Genomic DNA, 9,280 nt, shown 5'->3' on the forward strand with positions numbered 1-9,280 from the left:
CCACGATGCTACCAATTATTAGCCCATTTTACAGACAGACAGGCTGTGGCACAGAACTCACCCAAGGTAGCATGATTTGTAAGTGGTGGGGGATTCGAACCCGGGCATGCATAACCTCCTTACTGCCTCCCCTCTCGGTTCTCGGGCAGCTGCTTTGTGCCCTGCGGCCTCAGGAATCGGCCTCAGGAAGAGTGTGCATCGTGCAGCATTGAGGTTAGGATTGAACGAGGTGGTACAGGCAAAGAGCCTGCCACACCTTGAGCAAAACTTGCTAAACACCCCTGGCAACTCGACTCAGAGGCTGGGCCTGTGAGATGTCACAACAGGCGTTCACCTGAGGACAAAGGCCACTTTCTCCCTTTCTCTGCCCCATTCCCCAGCTCCCAGAATGCTCCACCCTGAATGGTCCCGGAGGAGCCCTTGCCTGCGTGTCATGAGGCATCGTCCTTGGACAAAGGTGGTGGACGTAGAAATGAGGCACAAAGAGCCTTGGGCCTGGAGCTACTTGGGAGTTAGGACCACTTAGCTTTGCCAAGGCGCAGTCCCCTCACATGAAAAACAGGGCACATCCCATCTGCCCCGCACAGGTGGTGGGGAGGCCAGCAGCAGACGGGGGCCGCCTGCACCTCACCTGGGCTCCGCTGAGTCTCAGCTCCCATGTGTTTGCCATCTCAAAGGCTAGAAGTGGGCAAGACAGCCATTTCACAAACTTCCGGGGGATTCTCTGTCTCTCAAGACAAAGGCTTGAAATTCCTTTCAGGGCAGGCTGCTTCCTTACCTTGAGAAAAATACAGTACAGGGCCCTTGACTATTGAAGATGAAGCCAAAGGCTTATCTTGGAATGGAAGAGAGTCGGTGGGGAGCCACGCTGCCCTGCTTGACAATGGGAAGGTGTTTGTCCGAGCGGCTGGAAGGGCTTCTCTGCAGGTATCTGGAGAGAGAATGGGAGGCCCCCGGGCCCTGGGTGGGATGGATTTGTGGCCCTCCACTGGGAGGGGCAGGCCTCTGAGACAGGCCACAGGCCTTGAGCTAAGGAAACCTGTGGAGGGGCTCCGTCTCTGCGCCTTGGGAGTACGTTTCTACAGGTTTCCACCACGTGTTCCCTGCTCTCTGCTTTCCTCATGCTTCCAGTCAACTCACAGCTTAGTCCGGTTCTAGCCATGCTGTGAGGTGCTGGGGGTTGGGTCCCTGTGTAAGGAGAACAGGCCCCTGGGGAAGCCAGCTGTGGGGCCCCAGGAGGTGAGGGCAGAAGAATGTGACCATTTCTCGGGATTCCACAATGTACTGAGGAGGGCAGCCTGGTTAAGAGGGGACTTCTGCTGTCAGCCAGGAAGGCTGCGACCTCTAGCTGTTCGGGCTATAAAGGGAAGTGTGTCACCCACTGGTCCCATAGGGTCCCTCCTGGGACACCCCGGCAAGGAAGAACACAGGAACACAGCACACCACCGCGCTCTCGAAACAGCTTTATTGACTTCCAGCATTTCCCCCCTCGGTCTGAGCTCAGCCCTGCTGGCTTTGATAGGTCTCTGAGGCTCAATTTCACAGGGGCTGGCAACACCCCGGCTCCCCCACTCCCCTCCCTGGCCCACTGGGCTCCCCAGGCATGGAGGAGGAGAGGCAGCTCATCTGTGGTGTTGGAGACAAGGAATGGGCAGCAGGGTCAGAGGCCAAGAAGCCATACAAGCAGCAACATGCCCGGAGCGCCCATCACATGCCAATCCCGGCCACACACACACACACACACACACGCACACACGCACACACGCACACACACACCCAAGAGGGCGGCCTTCCCTTCTAAGCTCCCTGCCAGCCCACGCCCAGCTGCCCTCTGGGGCCACACCCTGCCTAGCAGGTCTGCCCGGCTTGTTCCTGAGACCCCAGACCGCCCACAGGAAAAGAGCCTCTCCTAGATGCAGGGCTTCGATTCATACACTCCGACCTCAGCGCTAGCAAGAGGTGTCAGGGGAACCGAAGCTCGGACCATTACCCCTTCATCCACATTCTTGCCACCCCTGCCAGGGACAAATGAAATGACGAGATCTCCCCGTCTCACAGGGAGTGACAGGCTGACCTGGGCTGGAACTACATGTCCCAAGATGCACAGCTCCACAACCACGCACCACCTCCCCCAAGCGTGACCTATCAGAAATCAGGCAGGGTGCATTGCATTCTGGGACTTGTGGTCCCCAAGAGATAGCACCAAGCACCTAGGGAAGAGTTTACAGGCTAAGACTACCGACACCTCCCACCCGGCCCCCACCCACCACCCAGGCCTGGCTCTACGCTCAGCACGGGTGAGGGAGAGAGACGGAGGGTCCCCTCCCAGTGCACAGGGGAGGGCGCTGTCCTGTTGGAACTGTGCAGCGACTCTGGATCCCGGACACCAGCTCAGAATACATCTGGGGAGAGAGCGGGGGCGGGGTGACAGGAGAGAGGGTCAGCAGCAAGCCGTGGAGGGTGGAGCTGAGCATGCAGACCTGGGCTAGCCCTGTGGCCTCCCCTGAGCCCTGATGCATGGTGAAGGAGGACGGGAACGGTCCCCTCCTAGGCCTCCCTCCTGGGGCACCCTGGCCTCATCCCACCTCTCCAGGGTTAGCCGGCCTCACCTCTGCCTAGTCCCGAGGCCTGGGGCAGGCTGAGGCAGCAAGAGGAAGGGAGGAGGAGTGGGCTCCGGTTCCGAATCTGGACGGCCGAGCGGCTCCCGCCCCACCCAGCTAGCCTCCCTGGAAGACCTTATGGCCCTACCGGCCACGGCATCTTCCTCGCCACACAGGCCTTCTCGGGGAAGGAAGAAGGGAGTGCTAGCCAGCTGGCAGTGAAAGAAAGCGATGCGGCCCGCGGGGAATTGCAGAGAGAGGAGTGCGAGGAAGGAGAAGCAGCACCAGAAGGGAAGCAACAGAGACGGTCAGAGCTCAGTACGGCACGGAAACAGGGGGCAGGGGCATCTGCAGCTGGACAAGGAGAGCGGGAGACTCCCCAGTGTGGCTGCCGACTCTGGCTCAGAGAACCCCAGGCCAAGTCCTCCTTCCTTGACATCATCAGCAACACAGGTGGCAGAAGACCTGGGCACAAAAGGCCCGACCGAAACCACTAATGCCCCTTAGAAACTCCCCATCTAACAATAATAAGTGCATCCTGGCTCCTCAGGCCCTCCCACTGCCCCGAGGACCCCCACCCTGGGCTTCACCAGGGACCTATGAGCCAAGGGCTGAGCACAGCAAGTCCCAAGTCCACACTGGAGTGCGGGAGACCTGGGAGGGAAGCCTGCAGAGGGAGTGTGGAGTGGGAGAGGGGCTCCTGCAACTCAGGCCATGCCCCTCTCTGCTCTCCTGACAGTGAGCAGGACCCCTGGTCACCCTGAATCGGGGTGGGTTGGGCCTGGTGATCAGAGGATAAGGCAGCGAGAGGCCTTCTCCTCCGGGGATGGGCTGGGTTTGGCTGTGTCACCCCTGGCACCCTCACGGGCCCCCCCCATGCCTGGATCTTGGTGCTGGGCCTTGGGGCGCCCCTGCCGTCGTCGCTGCGCCCCCCGCCCACCTGCCGGTTTCTTCCCAGCTGCCTCCATCTCTGACAGGCTGTAGGCCATGGCCAGCTGCAGGTCCTCGTCATCCTCAGAGAGGTCGCTGTCAGAGGGGCGTGAGGCAGGAGTCTGCCGGACCTGCGTGCCCCCGGACCTCGAAGTGACAGACTGTTGCTGCTCACGACGGCTCAGCTCCAAGCCCAGTGCCAGGTCATCTGGGACACCTGCAAGAGTCATGGCCACCATGAGGCTCTCAGACCCAGGCCAGGAGAATTCTGCCAGGCTGCCTCATGCGGCAAGCACTCTGACCACTTGCAGCCCCTCCTTTGGAAGTGGCGTGCATGCATTTTGGCACCTGGCATAGTGGTTATGAGCGTGGGCAGGTATTCAGCTCCAGCAGGTACGAGGTGTCTCCTTGGGCAAGTTACTCAAGCCCCCTGAGCTTCCCTTTTCTCATCTATTAAATGGGGATGATGAGCATGCACACGTTGTCATTGTTCCAATGGTTAACTACGACTACCCATGGAAAGCACTTAGCAAAAGGTGCTCCACAGCTGCAGGCAGGGAAGGGTAGCCATGGCAACCATCCTGTGCAGCACGGTGCTGAGGAGAGAATTCAGCTCCGGAATCCTGCACCCTGAGCATCATTTCTGGCTTTTCCCCTTACTAAGGAGGACAAAGCCTTGGGCCTGGGGCTACTTGGGAGGTAAGGCCATTTAACCACACTGAGGTTCAGTCTCCTCAAATGAAAAATAGGGTGAATACCAACTGCCCTGCTTTCCCCCTGGCTGTTTTAACAATACAGGGAATACGGGATCTGTGCAACTGCTTTAAAAATAGTAAAGTGCTCTGCAAACGCCACGCGCCCCACTAACAATGATGAGCCGACCCTCTGAGACTTCTCAAGTCTCCATCCCAGCCCCCCACCCCAGGACCACCATCTCTGACCCTGCCAGTCTGGCCTGTGGCCATGATTCCCTCCCTGCCCCAAGGGAGTCCAAAGAGGAGCAGTTTGGGGAGAGGGCTTTGGGGCCGGGGCCTGGGTGGCAGAGTGTTCCTCACCATTGATTGTGACTGACTTCAGCTGCCCGTCCTCCTCCACTTCCACCCGCTCCTGCCCGTTCTCCATGATTCTGTGAGGGGCAGCACAATGCAGTCAGTGAGCATGCCTGGGTCCTGCAGGCGCCCGTGCAGGCTCTGGGAGGCCGCAGTGAGCAGGACAGGCTGGACTCTGCCCTCCAGGGGCTCACTCTCTAAGTGCGTGCAGCTCCCCCACCACCCCCACACCCCGGATTGTCCCAGAGGAGCCCTCACCTGCGTGTCGTGATGCGGCGTCCTTGGACAAAGGTGGTGGACGTAGACACAGAGCGGAAAGCACCAGCCCCAGGACTGAAGGAGAAAGATGAGGAGGAGAAATCTAGTGTTGGGACAGAGGAGGGGGAGAGGCTGTTAGATGGAAGGTGCTCGCAGCACGGTCAGTCGTGCAGTCACAATGGGCCAGCAGCCTCCACGGGGTCTCACCGTAGAGCTGCCCGGAGGCGGGGCTCCAGACACCCAGGAGGAAAGGCTTGGAAGAGCAATGAGCCAAAGCGAGGGGTTCCACTGCAAAAATGGGAAGGGACAGCACTTACCAGAGTGCCCCGGGAAGGAGGAAGAGAAGCTGAAGAAGGGGCCCGAGTGTCGGGGAGCCCGGTTCTGAAGCTCTGAGAAGGGGCCCAGGTCATCTGCAACAAATAAGCAGATTAACAGTCATTTGATGAAGAGATTGCCTTCCAAAAAACGTGTGAACCCTGCTTGTAGGTCTGGAAATATAAGCTGCTAAGCAATTGGGAATATTTCCGATTTTTTTCTTTTTTGCTGGGACTTATTTACAAATTAAGCTCCTAGTTAATATTATATATGAAAAAGTTCACCAGTAAATTCTGTCCACAATAAAGAATAGAGGAAGGAAGAGGGGGACGGCGTGAGGGAGAACAGACAGACAGCCTCTTGGGTCCAGGCAGATAAGCGTGGTATGAGGTCTGGCAGACGCGACACGAGTTCCGGCTCTACCAACTGCTGTGTGAGTCTAAGCAAGTTATTCGAAGGTGCCTCTGTTTTCTCATCTGTGATTGGGGATAAAATGATCCACCTCGCAGGGTTCATCAGAGGATTGGGGGGGATCCTTGACATATATTAATCATTCAAAAAATGGCATCTGTTGGTGTTTGTAATGTCGTTATTATCGTCACATGATGCTTCTAGTCTTCCTTTCATGGATGTCATTGTGGAGCTCTAACAAAGCATTATTGTTGTTATTATTTAATAAGGCGAGTCTCTGAAGTGTCATACAGGGTCACGTGGGCTCAGGCCTGTGTAGGGCTCTGTCCTGGCTCTCACTGGATCCACCCCCACAAAATATTCAGTCTGTGGAATTCTGCTTCCGTCTCAGCCTCTCGCCTAAGGGCTGCCCAGCTGATGGAAGGATGGGCCTGGAGAGGGAAGTCGAGCTAGTCAGGGGCCTCCCCGAGTCCACTCACCAAAGAACTCTGCAAAAGGGTCTCCGCTTCCGAAGAACTCCCGGAAGACCTCCTCAGGGCTGCGGAAGGTGAAGGTGAAGCCAGGCCCACCACCGCCAGCTTCTGGCCGAGATGGGCCAGTTCCTGGAGGAGAGGCAGGATGAGGAGCGAGTGGAGGGCGCACATCTCGCCCGAGCCAGGGGACCCCACCTAAGGCATGGCCAGGAGCCTCGAGAGCACAGCCACTGCAAGAACCTGCCCTCCCCTCCTCCCTGACCCACTTCCATCTCTGGGCTCCCGCTCCACCTACCTGCCCCCGTCAGCCCTTCCCGGCCATAGCGGTCATAGATCTCCCGCTTATGCTCTGCAAAGAGAAACCAGATCATTTCTCCATCCCTCTGGGTTGACAGCCTCCCCTTCCGGGCTAGGACCTTCAGAGGATTGCCCAGGGGGACAACAAGGTGCACAGGGGCCATGGGCTATAGGTTTTAGCAGCAGCCCAGTCCTGCTCATCCGTAGAATGGACACAACAGCACCCGCCTAATAGGGCTGTTGCAAGGATTCAATGAAATAATCTACATAAACTTCCGAGCACTGTGCCTGATACACAGTAAGTGTTTGATAAATGTTAGCTAATTATTACTACGTTATTATTATCAGGGCTTAGCGCAAATGTCACATCCTCAAAGAGGCCTCCGGTGACCACTATAACAAAAACTGCTGCCCATGATTCCTTGTCACATCAACCCGCTGCTTTCCTTTGGAACACTCTTGTCTGTATTTACTTGGTTAATGTCTCCCCTGACCAGAATATGATAAATCCATCAGGACAAGAGACACTGCCTGCTTGTCCTCCATTGTTCCCCAGAACCCAACAAGTACCCCACACCATAAGTATTCAATGAATATTGTTTGAATGAATGAATAAAAGACAGACCTGGATTCATATTCCAGCTCTGTGTGACCTTGAGCAAGTTACTTCACCTCTCTGAGCCTCAGTCTCCTCACCTGTAAAGTGGGGGTAATAAACCCTGCCTCGTAGGATGGCTGTGAGGACTCAGGGAGGTTACACCCGCCAATGCCTGGCACAGAGAAGGCTCAGCACACATCGGTTACCTGCCCTGCCTCCTTCCCCTTGTCAGGACCTGTGCCGCAACTACCAGATCCTGGGGAGCAGACACTGAGCACAGGAGATTAAAGGAAAAAGAAAAGGATACTTTGCACATAGTAAGTACTCATTTGAATCGAAGCAAAAAAATAAAGGGAAAAAGTCCCAGAGTCCCTGCAGGAGGGGTGACCTAAGTGCCAGACTGGAAAACGGCACGGAGGAGGCTGGGGTGGTGGCAGCATGGCCTTGCAAAGGAGCGGGATGGGGCATGCAGTGGGGGCGATGGGTGCTGCCCTGCCCTGCCCTGGCCCTTACTGTCAGACAGCACTTCATATGCCTCGGCCACCTCCTTGAACTTCCTCTCAGCAAACTCTTTATTATCCGGGTTCTTGTCCGGGTGCCACTGTAGCGCCTTCCGCCGATACCTGCACAAAGTGGGTTCAGAGGGGAAGGTCAAGGGACAAACCAGCCACTTCTCACCACAGAGCAGAGTGACCCATTTCCCCCCTGGCCACCGCTGTCCTTTCCCTACTCACATCCCTGTCCCCCCCACTGCCGGGGCTGCCTCTGCTGCAGGGGTTCCATGGAGTCCCCCTCTTTCCCCTCTGCCGCCAGCACCTGGACCACTAGCCTCAGCCACGCTACCATGAGGGTGAGAAGACACCCCAGCCCTAACCCCTCCCCAGGGCTCAGGGGGGCTGAGGTTGCAAAGGTGGGGGTACACCTCGCCACGGAGGGTACAGGAGCCCTGGTCCCTTCCAGTCACACCGCCTGGGCATCTTTGCACAGCATCCTGAGAAAGCTCACGCCTAGGAGCAGGGATGGTGATAAGAGGGGAGGGGAGGGGAAGGGAGAGTTTGCTGCAGAAGGACCCACAGTGCAGCTCCCAGCAGAACTTCTTCACGCTATGGACACTATCCTACTCATCCAGGGGTCTCCTGCCCCCCTACAGGTGTCCCTCTCTGAGGAAGTCCTCCAATCTTTTCTAGGGACTTGGTTGCCTGGCATTACCCCTGAAGGGCCCCAGGACGAGGGGGGTGGGGGGGGGGGAGGTTGGAGGAGAGAGTGAGGCTTTCTGATGCGCAACGGAGGCACTTACGCCTTCTTGATGTCATCAGCGGACGCACTTCGCGGCACGTCTAGGATCTCGTAGTAGGATGCCATGGCAACTCGTCAGCAGTCAGCTTTCTTGGGGCTGCGGGAGAGAAGGAGGCATCAGGCAGAGAGAACCAAGAGCCCCTCCCTGGGGCTGGAGCCCCCCCGGGGTGGCGGAAGGCGCTCCCGGGGGAAGCGGAGCCCACTAGGCTCTGCTTGCCGCCGGTGACTAGGCTCCTACGGGCAGCCTTATCGGCCCCCGCAGGCCGGTGCCACGGGCTATCTAGGTGCCCAGGCCCGGGGAGCCCTATCGAGGTCCCTCCATTGCAGCAGCCCGGCCCAGGGCCCCCCAGCCTGACCGGGCCCCCCCGCCCGCACCTCCTCGGCCGGGAGTCCCTGGCCTCCTGCAGCGCCCCGCCCCTGCCCCCCGCCGGGAACCGTCTGGCACCGGCTGCCCGGCTCGCGGCTGCTGCGTAGGACGCGCCCGGCCCAGCTGTGCGCGCAAGCATGCGTCAGCGGCACGGAAACTACTAGACACCCAGAGGAGGCCGGCTCGGCCTGTCACCCGGGGGGCGAGGGGTGGGGGATGCTGCTGCAGGGGCTGCCGGGAGATGGGGGCGGAGCCGGCTATTTTGGGCTTGCACCAGGATGACGTCATCCCCAGATGGGACCTGGGAGACAGCGGCCGGGGCCATCCTGGCGTGGCGCACTCGCAATAGCAAGCCACCCGAACCCTGGGCCCTCTGTCGCTTGCCTATAAACAGTCTCGAGGATCGATGGTTACTCACCCCGGAGGAAATCATCTCAAGGATTCACACACTCCCCTCTGGCCCTAAATCCTCCCCCTTTCTCGCATCCCTGGTCCAGCCCCCCAGATCCTCAGAAGAGGCTGCCGGACTTCCCTCAGTCGATCAGACCTGCCTCATACAGCGTCTCATGGCATCCTTTATCACACGTGTCAGAGCTACAAATTAGCATTTATTTCTTTGTTTATTTGATTGACATTCACTTCCCCGACTAGAATGTAAATTCCACAGGGCGGAGATTCTGTCTTTT

General features: G+C 58.1%; 1 protein-coding gene across 2 annotated transcripts; it reads right to left on the reverse strand.

Moving 5' to 3' along the window:
* Window positions 1-1,450: 1,450 nt before the first annotated feature.
* DNAJB2 (DnaJ heat shock protein family (Hsp40) member B2) lies at window positions 1,451-8,764 on the reverse strand. 2 transcript variants are annotated; one of them, XM_046644340.1, is made up of 10 exons: window positions 8,603-8,763; window positions 8,229-8,324; window positions 7,445-7,554; window positions 6,332-6,385; window positions 6,043-6,165; window positions 5,155-5,247; window positions 4,838-4,940; window positions 4,586-4,656; window positions 3,541-3,747; window positions 1,451-2,402 (listed from the first exon to the last, which is right to left on the reverse strand). In XM_046644340.1, exons 2-10 carry the CDS (start codon window positions 8,291-8,293, stop codon window positions 2,392-2,394), a joined length of 837 nt encoding a protein of 278 aa, XP_046500296.1. In that variant the 5' UTR covers window positions 8,294-8,324; window positions 8,603-8,763; the 3' UTR covers window positions 1,451-2,391. The 2 variants fall into 2 exon arrangements, with proteins under 2 accessions (XP_046500296.1, XP_046500295.1); XM_046644339.1 differs by lacking the exon at window positions 1,451-2,402 and having other exon boundaries at window positions 3,245-3,747; window positions 8,603-8,764.
* Window positions 8,765-9,280: the final 516 nt, after the last annotated feature.

The sequence above is a fragment of the Equus quagga genome, chromosome 17 (genome assembly GCF_021613505.1).
Source record: "Equus quagga isolate Etosha38 chromosome 17, UCLA_HA_Equagga_1.0, whole genome shotgun sequence".
In the NCBI taxonomy this organism is placed as follows: Eukaryota; Metazoa; Chordata; class Mammalia; order Perissodactyla; family Equidae; genus Equus; species Equus quagga.

Coding starts and splice junctions, on each gene's coding strand:
- DNAJB2 (XM_046644339.1), bottom strand. CDS start 8,293: ATGGCATCCTACTACGAGATCCTAGACGTGCCGCGAAGTGCGTCCGCT. Junction 6,166..6,331: donor GGAAGGGCTGACGGGGGCAG/GTAGGTGGAGCG, acceptor CCTCTCCTCCAG/GAACTGGCCCATCTCGGCCA. Junction 4,941..5,154: donor CTCCTTCCCGGGGCACTCTG/GTAAGTGCTGTC, acceptor TCCCAACACTAG/ATTTCTCCTCCTCATCTTTC.